At 43.4% G+C, this 25,356-nt stretch overlaps 2 protein-coding genes and 1 long non-coding RNA gene across 3 annotated transcripts; 1 reads left to right on the top strand and 2 right to left on the bottom strand.

The window, feature by feature from the left end:
• Nucleotides 1–774: 774 nt before the first annotated feature.
• On the bottom strand, nt 775–3,408 carry cbln2b (cerebellin 2b precursor). The gene is made up of 4 exons (XM_079575860.1): nt 3,157–3,408; nt 2,262–2,778; nt 1,762–1,881; nt 775–1,687 (listed from the first exon to the last, which is right to left on the bottom strand). Exons 2-4 carry the CDS (start codon nt 2,562–2,564, stop codon nt 1,490–1,492), a joined length of 621 nt encoding a protein of 206 aa, XP_079431986.1. The 5' UTR covers nt 2,565–2,778; nt 3,157–3,408; the 3' UTR covers nt 775–1,489.
• A 1,774-nt stretch (nt 3,409–5,182) lies between these two features.
• fbxo15 (F-box protein 15) lies at nt 5,183–13,248 on the top strand (the record flags this gene model as incomplete). Its single annotated transcript, XM_079576354.1, has 10 exons — nt 5,183–5,252; nt 5,487–5,553; nt 6,552–6,656; nt 6,731–6,964; nt 9,660–9,857; nt 9,951–10,080; nt 11,044–11,126; nt 12,392–12,537; nt 12,642–12,766; nt 12,979–13,248. 10 exons carry the CDS (start codon nt 5,183–5,185, stop codon nt 13,246–13,248), a joined length of 1,428 nt encoding a protein of 475 aa, XP_079432480.1.
• Nucleotides 13,249–20,101: 6,853 nt separating this feature from the next.
• On the bottom strand, nt 20,102–21,163 carry LOC306977766. The gene is made up of 3 exons (XR_013793861.1): nt 21,012–21,163; nt 20,648–20,898; nt 20,102–20,142 (listed from the first exon to the last, which is right to left on the bottom strand). It is a non-coding gene; the product is annotated as an uncharacterized lncRNA (long non-coding RNA).
• Nucleotides 21,164–25,356: the final 4,193 nt, after the last annotated feature.

Raw genomic sequence — 25,356 nt, 5'->3', positions numbered from 1 at the left:
AAGTGTTGGAACGATCGCCACGTCTCTGCCCCTGAGCTGGCCAACCAGCAGCAATGCCGGGATTGAAGGATGGGATTAATGTAAAGTCCCATGTGTAGTTAACAGGTGGTCAAACAGAGTCTAATCTGTGTGAGGGTTTGGAATTGGAAAGTCATAGTGACAGATGCACTGTTTACACAGGCTTATGGACAGGTTTTTTCTATATTTAGTTTTTGTTTCTTGGTTTATCACACTAAACTCTGTCCGCTTGAATGGTGGGGATTACCTGGAGACTCACTTCTGAGTGGAGAAGGGGGAGTATCAGATCAGAGTCAGACAAACATGGCAGCGGAGGGGCAGAGATCATGAGGTGTGGAGGCGGAAATGTCTCTAAAATTACATTTTCAACTGACAGCCTCTGAAACCTTGAATGGAGCAAGCGTCCCAATGAATTAAAAATAGGGATACCATTTAAACATAAATGACATAATTATCAGCGCAAAGAGGCTTATAAAAGTCTTTAGTTTGGTGCAGTATTTTAGAGAGTTCATAGAGTCATCACCGTTTTGCTCAAATATGTAAAATCTATGAATAAATAAACAAACAAAACCAGAAAACCAGAAACCGCTATACAGCTGTGTGTTTCAGCACCACGGACAGCGACCCGCCCACTCCATTGGCTCTCATTCCGGCCTATTGCGCACATATACAAACTCTCACCACAGAAGCAAAGCCGTGCGTAAAAAAGTGCCCAATGCGCCTATACAATACAATATCTTTTATTTAGCGGGACATATAGGGATTCTTCTAGTATTTTCACAATGTACATTTTGTGAGCAATGTCACTGAACATTAAATTAGTCAAAGCTACGCAGATCCGAAATGTAACACACAATAATGTGAATATGCACTCTTTATAAATGATAGAATTATATTTGAATAAAAGGGCTCTAATTCCAGTCGGCTGAAATATGTCGCCTTTTTTTCTTTTTAAATAAACTCATCGGCGGCCTATATTTGGCTTAATTTTCAAATAGCATCCAAACGCAACACCATTGACTGCACAAAAAACGGAACGGGAAGGGGGGAAAAAATCCATTCGTGCAAAAAATACCACGTACTGGCCTCGAAAGCACCTCATCTCTGGATGTCCGTAAATCCATCAAACTTCACTTGGACGGGATTCATATATTCTTTAAGGCTATACAAACATAAAATAGAGCATGACACACGTTTTCTTCGCGGGTTAATTGTCCATTTGCTGAAGTTCGCCTCCTTGTCTGTGGGCAAAGTTTGTTTCCAAAAGTGAGAACAAATCCACAACGCGCCATTATCAATCCGCCATCCAAACTGCATGATCATTCTGAAATGTGCAACTCCATGTTCGTAGATATTATAGAAGTAATAGGGGTTTTGTGTCGGCTTCCTTGGCAGACAGTTTCGTATCAGTCAAAAGTCAAAAGAGATGGCGAGTGGTGTGTTTGCCTTGACATGGTTTTGAGCCGGTAGATTATAAAGGAAAGACTAGAAAGCCTGAGAAGGTGGAGTATTTCCATCCGCCCATTAAGGTGCCCCTCTCCAGCTTCAGAGAGACCCGATCATCCCGCTCCACCATCAGCAGAACGCCGTTACTGGCCGCCTCCCGCGTCACGTCCTGGTCCCCGGCGAAGGCAGAAATTACTGGGTAGTCATTCTGCATCAGGTTTACCTGCAATGGTAGTGCATGGTTAAAAAAAAAAAACCTTGTTGTGCGTCACTTTAAAACGCAGTGCGCTGACTTACTTGTATGGTTTGTCTATTGTAGACCTTGACAACGTGAAAACTGAAACTATATATCCCCCTCCGCGGAGCTTGAAAAACACTTGCTTTCAAATCGAAATGGTTGCCGATGTTCACTAAAACCTGGAACGACAGTAGGATAAGAGTAAGTTTAGAACTGCTCATAAAGTTTAACCAAATAGAAATAGAGAATTTACGCCGGGTGAAAGGAAAAGATTAAAAGTCACTCATAAGTCAATTGTGCGTATATATCCAATAAAACACTGTGTTCAAGCCTATTGTTAATGTTTGCGTCGGGTAAAAGTGAACTTCTTCTGCTTTAAGCCACAAAGAAGTACTGTATTTGCAAAGTAAAAACTTGAGGCTGAAAGCCCTATGTCTTATCCTGTTCGGAAGCCACATTTCCAGTGTGCCTCAATGAGCATGGCACAGCCGCATGCGTAAAAGAAGGAAACCTCAAGTTTATCAGTTTGCCTCTGAACAGGAAGACGCGTGTTGCTGACCTGGTCAAAGTAGATGGTCATGGATGTGTTGCTCATCTCCGAGGGCTCATGGTTGGTCCCACGCACGGCTGAGAAAGCCACTTTGGCACCGGCTGAGCGAACAGAAATCCCCAGTGACGAAGTGACGGCTCCGTCTGAGGAAGGGTTCGAGTCGCACACCACGAGACACTTCCCCTCCAGCACGATGGGCTCCGTGTCGTTCTGGCCGAGGCACAGAGCCACGCTGCATCCCAAGAGGAGCAGCAGAGCGAGCGGCAGCATGGCGCACGGTGATCCCTGGCAGCGCGCTGGCACCATGGTCATGGCACAAAAGAAGAACGACCACTATAGCCGCTCCCTTTTCACAAAATCCGTTTGCTCTTCTCGATCCACACTCAATTTCCCCCTTGTTTCCTTTCCTTGCTCTTGTGTCTCTGTGTCAAACTCCCTCTGACACGCGCGCTCACGCTCTCACTCCCCTCCCTCTTATGCGTCTTGGGTTGGTTTTGGGATAATTTTCAGGCAACAGCTATAAATCCTATTAGTTGAAGGAGAGAAATACCGTGTCAGACAATAGATTTCAATTACCATCATGCCAGTGTGTCTTTTAAATGACTTTTCGCTGTGCGTAAAATGCCACTGCGCGTAAAAACTAAAACATGTTCAAGTCCTTTTCAAAAGCTTGTACATTCAGAACACAAGCCTTGCACATTCTTTTTGCAACCTTTGTGGTTCGAATCACCTATTTTACTTCAAATATATAGATATAGATATTAATAATAATAATAAAACCGTAGCACCATAAAAGTAGCAAAGCTCATTCAATTCTATCCTCACTGTTTTCTGCTTATTTACAACTAGGCTACCTATTAGTTTTGCAAATAAAGCAAAAAAAAGAAAAAAAATCACGACATACCTGAGCTCTCCATCCCACAACTGCATTGCCTCATCTCTCAGACTCAAATGATCTGCGCTCACAGATCACTGGTCCAAATAGTGTTGTCTAAACTGCCTTTCGAGAGACAACTCACGCCCATTATGTTGCGTGTACAGCCAGTACAATAAGTCCTCCGAAGTGCCTCCCGAAGCAATTAAAAAAGCAAAAGCTGCTGTCTAAACGTTATTCATGTGATAGAAGTAAACTCCAAACCCCGCTGGACGCCAAAGACAACTGTCGCCTCGTGAGTGTCATTTTATACACGCGCATGCACACGCACACACACTCACGCTCACACACACTCACTTTCTCTGGGCGCATATCATTAATTTGGAATGAAGGGAGCAGAGGTCGATCAAGTTACACGCATCCCGCACATACGTTTCATTGAAAATCAACTAAGTGTTTTTAATTTTCAAAACATGATGGACTCTAAGCAGATACTCGCGCGCCATCCAGTGGTCGACTTGGGGCATTATCGCTTCTTTTCGTGGCATATATACGGTCTTGGTTTTTGTTTGCCTCCTTTTGTCTGGAGTGTCCAATAAATACACTATTTCACAGTTGTCTTTAATTTGAATGGTGATGAAATGCTGACTTACGAATGACTGTGGAGAAGCAGACTACAGAGGGCAGGTTGTGTGACTTGACTTGAAAGTATGGGTTATGAAAAAAATTATCAAAGACATCAAACCTTTTCTTCACAATGACACTGAAAATGTCCATGTTTCACAGATAATGAGTGGCTTCACTTGGAGTCATTGCCCTCCTGCTCTTGACATGCCTTCCGTCTTTGAGGAGCTTCACAGAGGTTTTACTGGTTCTCAGCAACTCTGACAGCACCTCAAAAGTGACCAGTGGGACTACGCCACACTAACTTTAATGAACCGCCATCTTTCCCCTTTCTCTTGTGATATTATGCACATGTCTCCCATTTTGATTCATCAGAAAGTCTCCCTTTTATTTACAGACAAAATCATGTTTCATGTACAAATTGTACATATTGTTGTGCCATGCAACGACTCACTCACCTAATATTAATGAATTCATGTCAAAAAAGAATACTTGTGTGTCGGGATAAACAAACATTGTAATTACTTTTTATTGTCATTTCTATTGTAGCCTAAATTTACTGTATCAAGCTACACGTGGAGGCCATATATGATTTTGTTTGACATACTGTATGTAAGTTAAATGTTGAACAATACGCTTGTAATCCTGGGCTTGCTGCTTTTCTACATAAACATGGTGATCTTATTTCCTCCTTTTGGCACACATGCATGCTCTGTCAGAGTTGACTGACAAACCAAGCGGAAGAGTGACATCAGGTATCCGAGAGCCACAGCTGACCCAGGGCCTTCGGAAGGACACACACACACAACAAAAACTTCAAATGTCAAGTACAGACTGCACAAGAGAGAGAGGAAGACCCCATCATGTGACCTGCATGGCATTAACATTGGCTACAGAAGCTAGCTGATAGTGCGACTGATGACAACTTTACAGTGATTTATTCTGACAGGCAAAGAGCTCACTGGATTTAAGAAGGGGGTGGTCTATCATGTGCTGACTCTTGAAAGGATCCAACTGTTTTAAGACCTCTCTGTGTTGGAAAATGCAGCAATTTAGGGGGTTATTCATCAAAATATATCGGTACAAAATAGTGAATCTAAGATAGAAAATAGCAGCTATTTGTGGGCATGTTGCTCCCAATTTACCTTGCATGTATTATTGTAAAGGCCTTAAATGTAATAGGCCATGTAAATATGAAATGAGAAAACTCTAATGATTCTGCTGCTGAGTCACTTTACCACACATGAACACTTGGTCACCATAGGCTAGATTGAAGCAGCCGAAACAAACTGCTCCATACCTTCCTACACTATAGAGCCTACTTTACCTTCTAACCAGAATTAAAGAAGGAAGGTGTCTTAGTCAGCCTTCGGTAAAGTCCAACAAATAAGATCAAATAGGCCTATAATCTAGTCCCCATTCACAGGACCATATGTCCTATTCTGAACTGTCCATCTGGCTGCGCTCAGATTCAATGCCTCAGCATCTTCAGTGCAAGAGAGGTCAGGAGCGCCACGACTCCCTTTCTCTTGGGTGACTAAATTGCCACAATAGCCACTTTGCAGGCTGTTGTTGCCTTACTCAAACCGATGTAAAGCATTGCATCACCCCAGTCAAATCTTCTCATCACAGACAGTCACCAACCTTAGCTGAAATAGCACATTTTACATGAAAGATATTAGAAAACATTTTCTATGAAGGCCATTAAAAAGTAGTTTTATTTTTTTAGATTGTAGCCTACCGGAAGTTTACGTGTGACACCACGGCTATTGGCGCGTCACCATGGCGACACGACGACACAAAGTAACTATTAGCGGTTAGCTCATCACAGCGGCGTCTATGAAGTTGACAGTAACATTTCCTCCTGGAGATGAAAGTTTTTTACGCGAATAAATCCGGGTTAATCAGTCCTACATGTCAGACGAAACAAATGGCGACACCAAAGGCTGTTAAATGCGGGCTGAAAGCGTTTAGGACATTCAAAACAGCGGACAAATCGTCTCGGCCATGCGCTCTGAACTTGATGGAAAGGTAGCGTGTCAAACAAAGCCTGACCACATTTGACCTGTCGGACATGCAGCATAGCAATAAGGCCATGTTAGCGTGGATGACTGAGGTCTGACACAAAAATATTTGTATACTCATACTTTGAGTATAACATTCATCTCAAGGGTAGGTTATATGAAGCAGTGAATAGAGTTTGGGAACATTCAGTTACTATGGAGATCCGCCATGTTTGTGGGTGTTAGCATACATTTTCCATAGTCAACATGAGCTAAAAACTGTGTAAAAAGTGGAGAGAAAAAAGCCGTGGAACAACTGCTGCTGAGTCACTGCATCGAACACACAGTAGTGATCTGAACAATAGGTCCATTATTTTACCTTTTAAAATCTCCATTAGTTTATTATTGCTGCAAATCCCATGGTACTAGCAATATGACATCACGATCCTGAACTCTATAGATTTCATGTGAGGTAATGGAGGCGGCTCACTTGACACTGCACTTTATTCACATTAGAAACACATTTGAGTCACCGTTTGTGTTGAAAAATTGAGGCCTGCTTGATCTTTTTCAAGAGCTGTCATCATTTTCTCAAAACTGCTATGTTCACAGTGCATGTCATGTGATGCGCAGTGAGAACTCATTTAAACATGTCAGAGTTGTTGATGCAATATTTGTGGCACCAATAAGAGTTTTACTGAAAACAACATGTCGTCGTAGAAACACTTATCAAAAACAACATGTGGCGTGAACATGGGTATTGCTTGCAGTCATGTCGTCTAATTGCCCTTTGTGTAGGCTGCCATCTGAGATCCTCATTAAGATCCTGTCATACCTCGACGCTGCTGCACTTTTCACTCTCAGCCACGTCAGCAGTCTCCTCTACCAACTTGCCAGTGACAAGTGAGTGTTGTATGTTTTTCCGTATGAAAACAAAATTATTCTCAGTATTTTTGCTTTCCTCTTAATGTTTGCAGTGCATTGTGGCATAAGATCTTCCTAAAGGAATTTGGGTGCAAAAGGAAGCAGAACCACAAATGTATTGAGGACTTGTTGGGGAAGACAACTGATGTCAGGGATCTGAATATTGGCCACTGGAAATGGCTTTATTTCAAAACAGCAGCTGATGGTGATATGTGCAAATGGAAGAAACATCTCCGAGCTGTCAACCCTCACACTGGTCTGCCAAGTAAAACAGAGCAAGTCCTCAGGTAAGAAAATGAGAAAATCAGCTATGTATGTTCAGCTCGCCTGGACCTGGTTTGCCATAACGCTTAGGGACCAAAGGATTAATTCAAGCAAATTGAAAACCAAAAACCAAAAAAAGTGATTGAAAAGGGTAAAGAAAAATACCATAAAACCAAACCTTGCAAGAACCAGATTGATGTAGGCACAGCTTTTGCTGCTGATTGGCTCAAGCACACCTTGTTTTAGCCAATCACAGCTAAATCTGAAAACAAACTGCAAATCCATTAAATATTGAATATGTTAAAATGTTATGTGTGTTGGTAAGTCTGTAGCAGTATACCACATGTTTTCTGTCATTGCAGACTTGTTAATTAGTATTGATACAACTGCTTGTTGCCCAGTCCTGGCAAAACTCCCTCATGATTGGCTCAAACCACTGGTGGTTCAGATTCAACTTACTCTTTAGTCAGTTTATCAGTCTTTAGATTCTAAGTCTATGGACAAACCAGGTTCAGGCAACACATGCATAAGCTGCACAACAGTGGATGCTTCATGGAAGTGCACTATGGAAAGGGGAGCATGTGTGAATGCACCCCACATTTCTTAGCATTACAAGGCCTAAATCTCTGGGGGTCCAAACCATCAAGCAAGATTAAAGCAGGTCTGAAGAATACCAAAACTAAAACCTGATTTAAACAGAAACAAAGATCTTAAATGGATTGCAATAATGTCTCTCGAGTACCAGCATAGGCAGCATAAGCATTAAGCAACGTAGTACACATTTGGCTAACACACTGCTCTCTTTAAATTAGCCATATGCCAGCTGCATATTATACAGCTCTATACCTCTTCCATTCCTCAGGTAAAATATATATATATTTTCTGTTGTTTTGGCTGTAAACCTCCTTTGTGTGTTTTGGTCCACATCACACTACACTGACTGTAGATTCTACATCACCATCTGTTTTGTATGCTTTGAACAATTGGAGGCAGTGAGGTGCGCAAGTATCCAGGGAATCCCCATTGCACTCCTCTCCAAACATAGCAAAACTTTATAGTCTTATTGTCAGGAAAGTTCAAATGGAGAGAGTACTAGAGGAGAGCCGGAGCTTCTGGCAATCAAAACGAAAAAGCAGCTTTGTGGTTTTTCTTTTTTAATATATCGCCTTTAATGACAGTGTTATTAAAGGTGAGAGCAGAGGTGTGTGTCTGAGAGTGTTGTCCGCTCAGGGGGAGGCCGGTCTGCGTGGGAAAGCTCCCTTGCTGTCTTCACTGCGGCATCGGCCCCGTTTTATGACCTCTGATTAGAAGCTGCACAGCACTCAATTTTGAAGCTCTGTATCCTCCACCGGTACAGAAGGGAAGGCAAAATAATTGTGTTCCTTGCTGAGGCTGTCTGAATTGTCGAAATAAATTACTTAGCACCTCTAGCCTTCATCTGCAATACACACATAGCACATGCTCAGAGCTTCCCAGACTTTCCTCTCCTGAGACATTTCCCTTTGGGGTTTTGTCTGTTGGAGAGACACTCGGCTCCCGATTTACCTTGGTAATAATCATTCCACCAGACACCCCTCATGCACACACAGTGGAGTGGAATCCCAGAGGTAACACTAGGCCTCCCGGGCTGCTCCACATTTTGAGCTCTGTTTATCTCTCTTAATTGATATTGGATGGGTTCTGGGCTGCAGCATCACTGTAGAAGTAGCAGAATCTATAGACAGAAGTGGACCACAAGATTCATTCCAATATCCTTTGTTTCCTTGGCCACACTTGTTTTAATAGTATTCATATTTTACTTTACTTCACTACTATATTTGTAGACTAGAGCTAAGTCCCACTGAGATTAAGAATCTCTTTTACAGGGGAGTCTTGGCCCCAGAGGAGAACGTATACCTGTACATATTTTTAGTGGTTGTGGAAACCGAAGTACACAAAGGAAACCTACGCAGACACGGGGTGAACATGCAAACTGAACCCGGGACCTTCTTGCTGCGAGGCACGGGCGCTAACCACTGTAACACCGTGCCACCATGATTGAATATCCCAGTCACTTGCTCAGAGCATGACAAGACTAACCAATATGAGGAGCGAATATAGGGAAAAGTGTATTTGAGCATAGAAAAAAAACTCTGAATCTCGATGACATGACAGATACAGTACGACCCACAAAACATATGGTGATGCGGCCGCTGGGCAAGCGGCCATTTATGGAAGACTGTTCCATCCTCAGTGTTATGGTTCGAGTTCTGCCTCATACAGGTCAAATATCATTAAATACCATCCATCCATCCATCCATCCATGGATAATTCCCGTGATAATCTGCTATTTATCATTAAATAAATAGCAGATTATCACGGGAATTAGATTGTGATACACATTTTTTTTTTTCATACTGTATAGCTCTGTGTAGCTTTTAGTCATCTCAAAAGTCAAGGATTTGTGTGACATAGAGATAGAGCAGTAAAAAAAAACAATTGAATCCATGATTAATACATCCAATTACAAACAATCTTTACAATTCGACAGTAAACTGAGGGCCTTCTTGTTTACACAAGCGAACAATCATTGACAATTATTGATTTGTTTCCCAATTTATGCCTGACATATTCGTCACTATTTTTCTCTCTCTGCAAAACCCTGTTTGGGCTTGGTCCTGACACAGAGAGCACAGTGACATAGTTGTTGGCTATATGCACCTCCTTTCTCTTCTCCAGAAACCTTCATGTCACCTGGCAGCTGACAGTGCTGGACAAGTCAAAGAAGCAGAGCTTTCTGGATGTGAGCTGGTTCATGTTTTCTGAGAGCTCAGTGACTCTGTGTTGGAGCGGTGGTTTCCCCGACCTCCAGCACATCTCTGCTCTTCAGCTCTGTGGCGTCAGGAGGATTGCCCTCAGCTGCACCGGTTTAAAGCAGTAAGACAGCCGCCTCTTTCTCTGTCTCCTTAAACACACACAGTGCTTTTGTCTTTTGTAAGATACTCCCGTTTTCTTCCTTTGTTGTGGCAGACCAGCACAGAGGTCCCTGATGGTGAATGTTGACATGGCCACTGTATATAAAAGCTCTCGTCACGTTGGTCAGGATAGACTGGTGGAACTGAAGCTATTACAGCCTGGTGTTATTGTTGGCATCTGGAAGGTGAGTGAGATACACTTACACTGAGGTCTGAAGGTCAGCACCATGTTGTGGTTTCTAAGGTGAGACTTAAAGCCAGGGGGACCGGGCCTATTCTCTGGTGGGCCCCAAGCTTTGGAATGGTGTTGTGCTTAAAGTGTCCTATTAAAACAACACTTTTATTCTGTAGCTTGTAACTGCACACGTTTCTCAGTTCCATGTTTGATAGTGCTGAGAGCTCCAACAACCACTGGCACAGTTTTGACTTTTATGCTCTATTCTGCTCTCAGTGTTGTATATTGGTATTGCAAGCAGTCTTTCTACTAGTAGGGGTATATCAGGACAATGTTACAGTCGTTGATGTTAGGAACAATTTGAACAACTTGAACATGGCGATAATTAAAATGTACTAGACGTATTTATTTCCGCCTTCAGTCATGAGTGTCGGCCAGAACACTTCTTTGAAGCCAGGACAATCTGTATGTTTGAGTGATGATCTCAGCATGAAGACAAGGAGCAGGAGACAGAGTACTTCATTTAGGTCCATTATAATGCATGCCTGTACAGAGGACAGTTGAGAACAATTGCATGATTACGGTACTTTACACATGTGAACTAATCATGCAAGAAGAGGGAAATTCAGTAATCATATATATATGTAATCAGATTGGTAAAACAGATCTGACGGGATAAGGCATAGCAAAGGCGGCATGCTCGTAGCACTTCTCATGCATATATATTTGTTTATTTGTTTGTTTTTATCAACCATGTGCTGAACTTATTGAGCTGTTATTTATAAAATGTGGTATATTCTATTAATAACATATTTATATATTGAATCCATATATAAAGGATTGAATCCTTCATATATGGATTCAATCCAATCCATATATAAGGTGGATTGGATTGAAGCTTGAATTAATTCCAGCAAAAAAGCAACAGCAAACAATGAATAGGAAAAATCCGTAAACAAATCTTTCCTTTCAGGATCAGTGCGCCGTTGCCTTTGTCATGTTCTGCCTTCACTTCCACAAGCTGCTGGAAAGGAGTACCCAGGGATCATCAGTCTGGTAGGCCACACTTGAGCAGACAGGGCTGACTCACATGCTGCTGTCAGAAGGGCCTGTCACTGACCTATTTTTCATTCACTGCGAGCAAAATGTAGAGATATACCACATTTATATTTCATTAAAGGAATAGGCCACCGTTTTTACATACTGATATATTTTCTTACCTTAGCTTTGACGAGTTCTTTAGGACCTGTCTGATCTTCACCCATGCCTTCAATCACGTAAACACAGCGCAGACGGCGTTAGCATTTAGCCTCTCCTCCTCTCCACTATAGCTCCAAAACAGGTCAAGATAGAAGCTACCAAGCTCTTCCATGTTTTCCCTATTTAAATATGGTTACGTGAAGTGTTCCACTACAAAGTATAATTACACAAAATTAAACAATGTGGATTTTCTAAGCGGATAAAAGGGGGACTATATTGTAAGGCGTAATAATACCAGGAGTAGTTTGGCATCCGCACAGTAAAGTGAAGATTACTGCGCAGTAAAGTGAAGATTACTGCGCGGATTTCGAACTACTCCTGGTATTATTACGCCTTACAATATAGTTCCCCCTTTTATCCGCTTAGAAAATCCACATTGTTTAATTTTGTGTAATTATACTTTGTAGTGGAACACTTCACGTAACCATATTTAAATAGGGAAAACGTGAAAGAACTTGGTAGCTTCTATCTTGACCTGTTTTGGAGCTATAGAGGAGGGGGGAGAGGCTAAATGCTAACGCCGTCTGCACTGTGTTTACGTGATTGAAGGCACGAGTGAAGATCAGACAGGTCCTAAAGAACTCGTCAAAGCTAAGGTAAGAACATATCTCAGTATGTAAAAACGGTGGACTATTCCTTTAAGGACTCATAGTTTGGTCCTTTTTGTTAGCGCCATTTTTAGTATTGTGTGTTGTAGTGCACCTGTGCATTTTGCATCATTTAATATAAAATGAAATTAGCTGTGTGGTGTAGTCTGTTTTTAAAAAGTTTGCTTTAATATTGTGGGAAAGTAACAATTAGATTAATAAGTTCAATAAGTATCACAATTATGTATGTCTATGTATTTCATTAAAACTTGTTGACAACATAATAAGAACAAATAACTGCTGTATTTTTATGTGTGCTTTTTTCACTTTCAGTTTACTTTATGAAATGAGAATTTATATTGAGCACGTTATTTGCTCTAAAAATCCACTTTCACACAGTGTGAACATAGCTCCCTCTATTGGGGATTTGGAAGATCAAAAAATAAAAATGTTTTTTTTTTCTTTTCTTCCCAGTCATTTTATTGAGCCAGTGGGAAAACCTTGTGCTGATGACATCGACCCTGAGTATGGCCTCCATGGCTACTTTTTACACATTACGTTGCACAACAGCAAGTGCAGGATTATGTCGGAAAGCTTCAGTAAACTCTTCTGCCGGAAATGTAACTAACTTCTCTCATTCAATGAAATACTGTGAGCATTTAGTCATTGCTCTCTATGTCGGCTGACCTTGTGACTCAGTGTGTCCTAATTGTTGTCTGTGCAGCCGAGCTGTGTGATGGACTAATGCAGCTGACCGCCATTAGCAGGAACAGGTTGTCTGCGCACACTCCACTGTCAGGCAGCGTCACCTTTCCCTGGAGGTGTGAGGCCCTTTGTGGAACAGTGCAGGTATGCTGCTTACCACTTACAAAGAGTCTGTAGTTCAGTGTTGAGGACAGGACAGAGTTTTATGGTAGAATCTGCCTTTAGGTGTAAGGTTTATATCTTTGTAAGTACTGAGCCTATCCACATGAAACAAATACTAGCATGTAGCGTCTTTTCCATCAGCAAAATAATTACAATGTTTTCTCACATCTGACTGCTATGTTTGTGTTTTCTAGGATTGTTGCATCATGACACTGACTTTACTGGATGAGTTCAATCTCCCAGTGTGGTGTGTTAGTTCAGCTGTTTGCCTGAAAGCTGATGACTCTGGTTACACCGACTACAACTACGGAGGAGACTATTTTCTCATTCACTATAAAGAGGAGGACGGCCAGGTAAAGATTAACCTTGTGCACGACGGAGAGCCGCAGATCCACACAGTTGTCGGCTTAGACGTTTATATCGCAACTTCCAAAATCAACTCTCACTTTGGCACAAATTACTGAGCCATCTTCTTATTATGTTTTTCTTTTGATGTAAATGGTAATAAAAGATACACTGAAGTAATTTCTTGCAAAGTAGTCAATATACAGTATTATTATATTTTTTATTGACTGACTATTAATCAGTATGGTAATGGGCACTTGATTTGGATGTCTAATGCTTAGAGAAATCCTTAATTTCAATCTAACCTCACTTAAACATTATCACAGTGCACTATATATTTGTCTGTGAGTTATACAATCCCTTTTAAATATGATTATACTGAGTGCATGACAGACTTAATGTATGAGCAATAGTTGGAAAGTGTTGCAATGCTGCACAACTGGCCAGTGCTGCTGATAGCAATACAATGAGGCATGCATCTAGGTAATAGGATTTCCTTTTTTTCCTCTCGGTGTGAGGGTTATCATCACCTTGAGAAAACGCTTATTTTTCCAAACACATCTCCAAATTGGCAACAGCCCGATCCAAAAAGGGGGGAAAAATTGGGGAATGTGCCAGAGGGGACAAGCAGAGCAATTGGTTTTTATGGGGAGCATTGGAATAATACACTTATATTTTTAATTGTTTCTGTGTGAAACCTTTAGTGAATATTGACAGAATTTCAAGTACATTTCGAGAGTACAGCTGAGTAATTATATCTATTAATCCGATCTACTTAATTGATAATAACAAGAACACACACAAAATACTGTCAATGCAACTCCCCCCCCCCAAAGTTTAGCATACCTTGTACACAATACTAGATGAATGTCAAGCAGAGTGGATCCGGACGGTTTAACTGTGACAAATGACGTGCCATGAGCCATTACCTGGACACAGCGAGTTACAAGAGAGTTACAACACATTCTCATTACACTGACCTTCATACAGTTGCTAGCTGTCACTTCGACTTCCGAAAACTGTCAATCTCTGGATGTCGTTTTTATTGGCAAAAACAAGGAGCCAGGGGCATTGTAGTCTGGTAATAGACTTGTGTAACTGCAGGGAGCCAGTCATCCGCCGCACTGAGTGAATATGATGAGTACGGAAAATCTTTAATTTGTAAGGACAGTGATCACAAACAGATTAGAAAAGACTGTCCTCGCTAAACCTTCGATAAAACGCTGTGAAATGTTTTATGGCATCAGAGAGTCAATGCAAAACGAGGATAAGGAGCTATATTATGACCAATTGAATAGAGTGAAATCAATGAAATTTAAAGTGCAAGACAAGAAATTATGGAAATTGGGTTTTTTGGTGAATTACTTGTGTGCAGTACATGATTTGTCCAGCAGATGGCACCCTCGTGTTAACAATAAAGGCAACGTAGAATAAGCTGACAAGGAAGGATAAGAACAAGGAACCCTTTTGCAATGATTTAGGACAGGGCGATATTGTGTCCTCTATTCTTTTGTCTTCTGTCTATGTTTATAGGTGTCGTCTGTAGCAAAGTTCAAATCACGCGCTTCCTTTGTTCTCATTATAGGATTCAGAAACATCAGTGTAATGTTAAATTTAGTTTCAAACAGAGCTTCATTACTGCCATCTCTCTTAGTTTCCTTGCGGGCTAATCTTGGAAGAAAATTGCTTCCATTTTTAGACCTTAATTCTCTCCCCTGTGAGTGACCAGCTGGGTCTGCAAACCTCTGCAGCCAACAATGACACAGGCTTATTGGAGGGAAACAGGCAAATAATGAAAATGACCACAAAAGGGTATGCAGGTGCCGGGCAGGATGTGTCATGTGCTTAATGGATCAATCACCAGATTTTGAGACTAGAGACTGTACCTATACTCAATTATGTTTTTATTTTATTTTTGTAGCTCGGTTAAAGAGTTTTTATATTGTTTATAATAACCTTTTTTGGAAAAAGTGTTCAGAGTATGTGAGTAAACTCCAAATAATAATAATAGTGGTTTTCACTTGTATTGCACTTTACAAGCCTGTGCACCAAGTTTCTCAAAGCGCCACACTGTAGTCATTATTCATTCACGCCATATTTGGTGGTCGTAAGCTACTGTTGTAGCCACAGCTACCCCTTGACTGAAGTAGCGAGGCAACCAGTGCCATTGGCCCCTTGGACCACCACCAACCACTCACTCACACGCTACTTTAATTCTGGCCTATTGTACATGTTTTTAGTGGTTGGGGAAACCGGAGTACCCGGAGAAAAGCCACGGGAAGAACATTCAAACGTCACACAGAAATACCACCTCCGGCCGAGGATCAAACCCTGGACCTTTAAGCTGTGAAGCACGAGCACTACTATGTACCACTGTACACAAGTTCTCAGTAAAATTGTTATTTAAGTTGAAATACTGATTACAGAGGTATTTGATTTGCAAAATAGTAAAGTGTTCAAAGTAGAAAGTACAACATTGGTTGAAATAATTGTTAAAATAAATTCCCCATCAGTATGGCAACACCATGGGGCCAAACCCTCTTCCTTGGTGTGAGTCAGTGGCATTGTGTGCATAAGGCTTTTGAATGAGACTAAATGTGCTGCAATTTTATACTTTTTGCTTTGGAGCTTGTATAGTAGCATAATGTGTGGAATATTAGTATTATGTTTACCTGTCAAATGTACTGAAGAAAAAGTAATCAATTCTCAATAAATATACTACTAAAGTGAGCACCTCTGATGATTGGGGTCTCATAAGCATTCTTTATTATATTAAAGACCTCCCTTCTGCTTATTTTGAACAACACCTTTTCTTTTGTCAGTTTTTAGTGGCATGACTCAGTGCCACATCTAAACAACAATGGCATCATTTCCTGCAGTCTCTTCTGGTCGACCGGTTTATATTAGCCGCACTGTGACTTCCGGGAGTCTCTGAGCAGATGTTCAGGTGCACACCAAACGGCTCACACCACTGCAGTGTTTATTGTGCCTGAAAAACACTTTTTTTTTTTTTCTTATCCCCAAAGGGCAAGGCAGTCTTCTACATCTAACTTCTGGGTGCTTAGGAGAATTGCAGGCATTGGGTATATCTGACAACACTGTGACGCTAAGTGAAATGAACCTGTTTTGCTCTTAACCAAAGCAAATGTTAAACCCAGCAGACCCCGTGGGATGCAGAAACAGGGAAACGTGGCGCTGCGGCTTCTCAGAACAATAGCTTTTAGTGCAAAGGTCTGCACCCGAGGCAAAGCCTATTGATTTTTACCACTATTAAAAGGAATAGGCAGAGAGCAAGCCAGTGCAATTGTTACGCTCAAAAAGCCTCATTATATGAAAGCCAAGTGGTTTGTGTTCAACATCATCACCAATATTCATTTTTGTGTTATGAAATACATTTGACAGCACAGTTAGATACATACATTTACTGTATTGTAAATTTGTATTGTAATTGCAATTTTGCTTAAGTGGATTTGTTAGCTGAAGGAAAACCTGGAAACCTGCTTTTACAAAAGTTTGACAGGGGCTGCATTGTCAAGTCTTTTGTTCAGAGCATTTCCGGATCTGCAACTCTTCATTCGATTAGCACAGAGTCCTTCAGATAATACTGCACTTTGCATACTGGTTATTTTTCTCAATTTAGTTGTTGCTGTTCTTGACTCTCAGAGATGAGATGACAGTTGTTTTTTTAACCACCTTTTTTGTAATTGTCGCAGTTTGAAATTGTTCAAGCCCGGGCCACACAGCACAATACACAGTTGAAGAATATGTACAAGTTTATTTTTAAAAGTCTTCTAGGGATAAAAACCGTTCATAAAAATTGTTCTTATAAAAACGTTGGTAAAAAGTGGGGTCCAAGATCGTCCGGGGCAATGACAATTAGGGGATGCGAGTCACCAGTGATGAGACCAGTCAAGAGGTACTAGCCGTCCGAGTCCAGTGAAAACAGCAGCGCCAAGTCGCCGGTCCCGCTTCTCCGCTGTGTTGATGCTCCGTCAGCTACAACAACAGAGTGCAATAATTGGTATGGGGCAGATTGAATGGCCAATACGCAGGCAGTTGATAACTCAGGGTGCGTCCCTTTATTCCTCTGGTTCCAGGCATATCATGAGAGTTCGCCTCCGCAAACGTCCCGCGACTCTTCCCCAGGTCTGCAACACCCCTCCGTGCAGTAGTAGGACAGTGCAGCTGTAAATGGTAACAGTGGCTGTCAGTAGACTACTCGCCCAAACCCTCAGCCCACACGCACACACAAGCGGCAATCATGGGTTCGTCCCTTCACTTAGCTGGTAATGGCGTGTCACATGCTGCTGCTGCGGCCCACTGTCCACGGTCCTGCTGCGTTGTCCGGTTGTCCTGCTGCGTCGAAGTGCCGGCCTGTCGAGCTGTCCCTCGGTCCCCACGTCCACCGGTGACTGCCCTGCTCCGGTCTCACTTCCTTGTGTTTAAGAACGGAGTTCTCCGATTACTGCGTTCAGATGTCAGTCTCTGATTGGCTGGGCAATTTAGGTCAAACCATTGTGGCAGGGGTGCACTTAAACACTTCAAATCAAATATGAAAATAAAAACATGCAACCAAAACAAGCAAAGTATAATTAAAGTTAAGCAACCCTGCCCAATGCGTCCTCTCCTCCTGACATCTCCCCCCAGTTTTTAGATAGTCGTCCCGACTACTACAGCGACTGCCCTCTGTACCGTAATGGTGGATTGCCCAAATTCTGACGTTGGGAGCGTCTTACGGGTGGCTGCTCGTGAGGGGGCCCTGGTGCTGGCAATTGTACATTTCCTTCTGGCTCGGGTGCCGGACAAGTCTCTGCAACAGGTAACATAACAGGTAGAAAAAGTGGCATAGAATTTGGTGGCACAGAGCGTATCGATTGGGCAGGCTCAGTAACCAACTGCTCCCCGGGTTCTACTGGGCATGGTCTGAGGTTATTGCGATGCATTGTCTTTATAGGCCCCATATGTCCTTCAGGCCGAATTTCATATGCAGGCGAATCAGGGTGGAGTTGGGACACAACAACGTAGGGTGACCGTTGCCAACGGGGAGCCAACTTGCCCTGGTCATGGCGACGGAAGTTTCTGAGCAGTACCCTTTCTCCTGGGAGTAGAGGTACATTCTGAGCTCTCCTGTCATACCTGTCCTTATCCTTTTGTTGTTGTGCTTTTGTTCGCGCAATAACATGTTTATAAGCTTTAGTCAGTGTCCGGTGATGATTAGCAATCCAGTCATGCATGTTGTAGGCTTGGGACTCTGTTGGAGCTCCTGTGGCCATCTCTACTGGAAGCCGGGCGTGGCGTCCTGTCAAAACAAAATGAGGGGTGAGGCCAGTGCTACTGTGTGCGGTGTTGTTATATGTGAAGAGCAAAGCAGGTAGGCTGTCTGTCCATCTCACTTTCTCCTCATCACTCAAGGAGGCCAACAAGGTTAACAGAGTCTGATTAAAACGTTCGCAGGCACCATTACCCTGCGGATGGTAGGGCGTAGTTCGTACCTTCTTGCAGCCGTAAAGATTGCAAAGTTGCTGGAGTACAGTGGATTCAAATGCTGATCCTCTATCCGACAGGATTCTTTCGGGACAGCCCCATATTTGGATCACATGTCGCCAAAGGGCTTGGGCTGTGGTGACTGCAGTTTGATCCTTTGTTGGCACGGCCCACCCAAATCTTGAGAATAGATCAGTCATCACCAAGACATAGGGATAGGGGCTTTGGGGGTTTCCTAAGGACAGAAAGTCAATGGCCACCGTTTCCATGGGGTAAGAGGACTGTATGGGCTGGAGGGGTGCTCTTACCTCTGGCCCGGCTTTGTGTTCACAGCAGGCGGTACACTGCATTGTCCACTTGCGTACATCCTCCCCCATATGTGGCCAAAAGAACGATCTTCTCAATGATGCCTCAATCCGATTAGCTCCCATGTGTCCACAGGAGGAATGATAGCGTTCCCACAGTAGATGCTGGCATACCGGGGGAACGACTATTTGATGGAAAATTTCACCTGTTAGAGGATCTTTTATAGCACGCCGAAGAAGACCTTGGTTCAATTGGAGCTTGTCCCAGTGTCTAAGAAGGCTTCTGGCCAATTGTGGCGCTGCAAGTCTCACCTCTTTGAGGGGTCTCATGTCCTGCTGGAGCCATGCACAAACCAGCCTGAGTGCTTCATCCTTCTGCTGGTTTTCACGCCATTCAGTCACTTCGTCAAGCTTTGCAGTCACAGGATTAGAGTCAACACTTGTGCCGGGTCTACAGTTCTGTGGAAGCCTGGACAAAATGTCAGCATTCTTATTTGCCACGCCAGGTCTGTACTTAATTATAAATTGGTAATTTGAGAGCTTTGCCGCCCACCTTTGCTCAACTGCACCCAACTGAGCGGTATCTAAATGGACTAATGGGTTATTGTCAGTGAAAGCTGTAAAAGTGGCCCCTAGCAAATAGTCCTTAAACTTACCAGTCACGGCCCACTTTAGTGCCAAAAGTTCCAGTTTAAAAGAACTGTAGTTTTGGTCATTCTTTTCAGTGGGGTGCAGACTCCTGCTGGCATATGCAATGACCCTTTCACGTCCCTCCTGAACCTGGGATAAGACTGCACCTAGTCCCTCCAGACTCGCATCTGTGTAGAGATGGAAAGGTTTAGAAAAATCAGCATAAGCAAGTACGGGTGTACTTAGTAAGGAGAGTTTAAGTTTTTCAAACGCTGTTTGGCACTCGGGTGACCAAGTAACCTTTTGTTCCTTTTTGCTCACAGCCGCAGATCCTCTCAAAAGGGCATGCAGCGGGGCAGCAATCTTGGCAAAGGCCGGAATGAAGCGCCTGTAGTAACCCACAAAACCCAAAAATGATCTAACTTCTTTTACAGTGCACGGGGGCTTCCACTGTTGGACCACTGCAGTCTTGTCGGGGTCTGTTGATACCCCTTCCTGGCTGACAACATGGCCCAAGTATTTGACTTTGCGTTGAAAAAAATGGCATTTATTTGGTTGAAGTTTAAGGCCATGTTTCGACAGACGCTGGAAAACCTGATCCAAATGAGACAAATGAGAGTCAAAATCGGGTGAGAATACAATGACATCGTCTAGATAGATCAGGAGGGAGTCATGTACCATACCACCTAAACATCGGTGCATTAACCGTTGAAAAGTGGCCGGTGCATTACAGAGGCCAAATGGCATTCTGTCAAATTCATATAAGCCCAGTGGAGTGGTGAAAGCGGTTTTCTCCCTATCCTTTGGGTCCATTTCTACCTGCCAATAGCCGCTGGCGAGGTCAAGGGTGGAGTACCAACACGCTTGTTTGAGGCATGTGAGGGATTCCTCAATCCTGGGCAAGGGGAAGGCGTCCTTATGGGTAAGCGCATTCAATTTTCTGTAATCCACACAGAAACGCCATGACCCATCCTTCTTTTTCACAAGGACGATAGGGGCTGCCCAAGGACTAGAGCTTTCTCTAACAACCCCTTGGTCCAGCATGTTTTGTAGGAGGCTACGCAAGTCGGAATACAGAGATGGAGGAACAGGGCGGTACCTTTCTCTGCTTGGTGGTGCGGTTCCTGTGGGAATTTGATGCAACACTGCGCTGGTACGCCCAAAATCATCCTCATCGGCTGCAAAGACTGAGCTCCAATGCCGCAGAAGGTTATCCATCTTATGTTGTTGTTCTGGGCTGAGGTTTTCACCACGTAGAGTGCACACCGGGTTGTCTGATGGTGGAGAGGCGAGGGTTGTTCTCACGTCCACTTCCACCGTGCCTGGATCAGTTGCAGTCAACACCAGGTCCTGTTCATTACAGATCTGTTCAGCTGACAGCAGAAAAACAGAAGCAAGTGCCTGCCTTGGAGGAATGGTGACAGGGTAAGGGTTAAGATTTTGAACTCTCACAGGTATCTTACCCCCCTTGAAGCTGCAGAGCGTCCGTGCCACTTGCCACTCCGTCCCCCCAGTTGTCCCTTCCACCAGGACCTCACCGTGAGGGAGCTGTGCTGTCCCCAAGACATTTGCCCACACCACCATCTCACTTTGTGGTGGGACCTCAATAGTGGTGTTTTTGGTCAGACGAGCAACACCAATCTTCCCATCAGTCAACTGGTGTTGAGCCACACTGTTACAAACTACAAAGGCTCTCTCCCAGTGGTTGTAAGCTGATGGGGTTACAGTCACTCTGAAGGCTGTAGTCCCAGGGTGATTTCCTTGAAACAAAGACTCCCAGCAGCTAAATATGACATTCATCCCGAGAATAGCCTTGTCAGCTCCAAGGCATGAGTCCTTTACTATAATGGCGCCCTTGTCCCGCACTTCCACTCCAGCCACTTCAAAGTCTAAGACTACATAGCCTACATATGGAATTTGTAGTCCATTAGCAGCCTTAAGGGTCAGCCATTTCAGTTCTCCCGTGCTCCGAAGGGGCACATTATTAAACCATTTATGGAAAAATGTCTCTGAAAACAATGTCACTTGGGAGCCAGTGTCCAGAACACAAGGAATTTTTACACCTGAAGCCATTATCTCTACCCCTGGGCATGAGCCAACCATCTTATCCTTTAAAATTTCCGGTGACTTTTCCCCAGCTACCTGCCCTACGGCGGCTGGGGGTTCTAGTTTAAAGTAGGTGGTGACTGTTTTTTATTGGGACAGTATCTTACAATATGACCCACTTGTTTACACAGTTTGCATATAGGTCTCCCCTGATCGTCCCACTGGAATTCAGTTGTATGGCTCAGAGCTGCAGGCTGTCTCCGCCTAAATGAGTTATTAGGATGAGCGTAGGCTTGAACCGGTAGTAGTTGTTGTTTAAGCTCATCAACAAGAGTTTTGCTTAGGATTGACAGTTGTTCCTGCATTTCCTGGCGTATTTCAGCTTTAAATTTTTCCTTCCAATCATACGTGGCATTAGGTGTGTGGGTAGATGTGATAGGTGTTTGTACCCTTGATGTCCAAGCCTGTTCTGAGCCAGCATGGTCGTCCTCTAACGCGCGGGCTTCATCACAGACCCTGGTGAAGGTAAGGTCGGGGTCACGCCGCACCAGCCTCTGGAGCTCCTGTTAGATGGGGCCTGCCCTCAGACCCAGGATCAGTTGGTCACGAGCAGTGATTTCATCCTGTGCACTGCCACCTGGCTCCTCTGTTCTCCACCTACTAAAAAGTTCACGGAGACGTAAAATGAATGCCCCTACGCTTTCTCCCTCCTGCTGCTGGCATTTAAAAAATTGGACACGTAATTGTGCTAAAGAAGTCCGTTTCCCATATAAACCTTTTAAATGGGATAAAATTTGTGCAGCAGTAGTTCTGAGGTTGGGATCAAGTAGTACAATTTCTCTGCGTGCACTGCCCTCCAGTGCCCCAATGACAAAGTCTGCTTTTTGTTGGTCACTGAGACCTTGGGCTCTCAACATGGCCTCAATTTGCCAAACCCCTTCTCCAAATTTCACCTGATCACATTCCCCTGAAAATTTTGGCACCCAGGGCACCCCCATAAACCAAGGCATAACCATCGTGTTAACCATAGCTTGGTTGCCTGCCGGTGCAGCCTGAATGTCCACAGGTGCATTATTTGCTTCAGGCATGTTTGTGCCGTGTGGTAAGGGATCCTGCCAACAACGCCAAAATGTCGCAGTTTGAAATTGTTCAAGCCCGGGCCACACAGCACAATACACAGTTGAAGAATATGTACAAGTTTATTTTTAAAAGTCTTCTAGGGATAAAAACCGTTCATAAAAATTGTTCTTATAAAAACGTTGGTTAAAAGTGGGGTCCAAGATCGTCCGGGGCAATGACAATTAGGGGATGCGAGTCACCAGTGATGAGACCAGTCAAGAGGTACTAGCCGTCCGAGTCCAGTGAAAACAGCAGCGCCAAGTCGCCGGTCCCGCTTCTCCGCTGTGTTGATGCTCCGTCAGCTACAACAACAGAGTGCAATAATTGGTATGGGGCAGATTGAATGGCCAATACGCAGGCAGTTGATAACTCAGGGTGCGTCCCTTTATTCCTCTGGTTCCAGGCATATCATGAGAGTTCGCCTCCGCAAACGTCCCGCGACTCTTCCCCAGGTCTGCAACACCCCTCCGTGCAGTAGTAGGACAGTGCAGCTGTAAATGGTAACAGTGGCTGTCAGTAGACTACTCGCCCAAACCCTCAGCCCACACGCACACACAAGCGGCAATCATGGGTTCGTCCCTTCACTTAGCTGGTAATGGCGTGTCACATGCTGCTGCTGCGGCCCACTGTCCACGGTCCTGCTGCGTTGTCCGGTTGTCCTGCTGCGTCGAAGTGCCGGCCTGTCGAGCTGTCCCTCGGTCCCCACGTCCACCGGTGACTGCCCTGCTCCGGTCTCACTTCCTTGTGTTTAAGAACGGAGTTCTCCGATTACTGCGTTCAGATGTCAGTCTCTGATTGGCTGGGCAATTTAGGTCAAACCATTGTGGCAGGGGTGCACTTAAACACTTCAAATCAAATATGAAAATAAAAACATGCAACCAAAACAAGCAAAGTATAATTAAAGTTAAGCAACCCTGCCCAATGCGTCCTCTCCTCCTGACATCATCACCCTGCTTTACCCCCGTGTGTGACATCTATTACAGATGATGTTAGTCCCAGCACCGTGATGAGTGTCCTCCTGTGAGCTCCTGTCTCAGTGAATGAAGACACACAAAGACAGGCCCTGTTCCCACTGTGATACCAGAACATCACGTCGGGACATCGGCCAAGTTCATGCTGACTCATAACATTTTGAGACTGTGCCTTAACTGGCTATACCTACCACAATGCCGGCTTTCATGACTCAATATTGCAGGTCTTCTATGCATTTGTTAAGTTAAACTATGGTGTGCGTTGTTTAAACCAGCAGCGGAAGTAAGGCTCAAGTATTACTTTGTTGTTCCCGTTGGACAGCCGCATTGCAGTGCCCAGAGGCCCATTTCCATCTGGCAGATTTACCTCTTGTGCATGTTTTGTGTTGGATTGGGTTACGCTGGAGGAAACCCACCTGGACGGGAATCGACTCCAAATACTTCTGCATTTTACTTTACTGCAATCTGAATCAAAAGAGTGCATAGAAGGTGTGAAAATGAAGTAATAGTTGTTGTGAGTTCTGTAGTTTTGTACCGTGAGCTAGAACTAGCGACTGTACTTGGACTTTGCACACTTCTTCAGTCTTTCACTTTTTGATAGTATGTGGGATGACAGCTTTATAGCACATTTCAGTGCTGCCGTAACTATGGCAATGAACCTTAAAGGAGCAGTGTTGACCTCCATTGTCCAGTGATAATTAGTGCTTCCCTTTCTTCTCTGAGATAACTACCAAGCACTGTCTTCTGCGTGACTGCTAACCCCCTTGCTCCCTGCTCTAGGAATCAAACAAAAGACGAGGGACAGCAAAAGGTCAAGTGCAGTGCATGCCATCTTAATCGATTGCAGTTCTTGTTTCTATGTTGCCACTAAATCTGTCACATGTTGCTTACTATTGATTAAGGCCTCTTTGGACAGCCACCCTTGAGTTTCTATGTTTTAACAGTGACCAGGGCGCTTTGCATGGAGTAGAACGAGGAGCCGCCCAGTTCAGTGTCCATCCCCAGCATCTCCATTTGCTGTCTTCATTGCGGTGATGGATGCCATTATGGTTTTACCTCCAGAGTCTCCCCAGTTCCCACTATGGTTCCACTGTGTTAGGAAGACAAATGGGCTCTGCCTCTTTAAGAAGGAGGACAGGTAATGTTGACTTGACTAGATAGGAGAAAAGTGAATGTGTGAACAAGTGAACAATTTGACATCACATTGCTTACACACATCGACTACAATCCGCAGGAGATAAGACTCTTTGTGACTGTGTGGAGTTACTTGGTGTTTATACAGTGCATGACACTACTAGTATATATATTTATACTGTATTTGCAACAACTTCATGTTATTATTATTTTTACATCAGACTTGAGCATATTTTCTACCAACATAGGTTATACTTCAAAAAACTAAGGCCAAGGAGTACAATGTACTTTTAAAAACCCGATTAAAGCATGTTATAGGAGCTTTAAAATGAGCTTTTTAGCTTTCCCTCTTTAGCACCCTTATGTGTTGCCATTTCATTCAATTCAGTATACAGTTCAAAAATGAAATAAATACAAATAATAATGATTAATTGTTAATAAATGTATCTCACATTTGTGGAATAGGCAAAATAATTAAATGTATGTTGTCACAATGTTAAATGTGTTAAGTATATATAATAGTTACTTACTATATGTG

Source organism: Gobius niger (assembly GCF_951799975.1).
Source record: "Gobius niger genome assembly, chromosome: 18".
NCBI lineage: Eukaryota > Metazoa > Chordata > Actinopteri > Gobiiformes > Gobiidae > Gobius > Gobius niger.
This window is presented reverse-complemented; position numbering and strand designations above follow the sequence as displayed.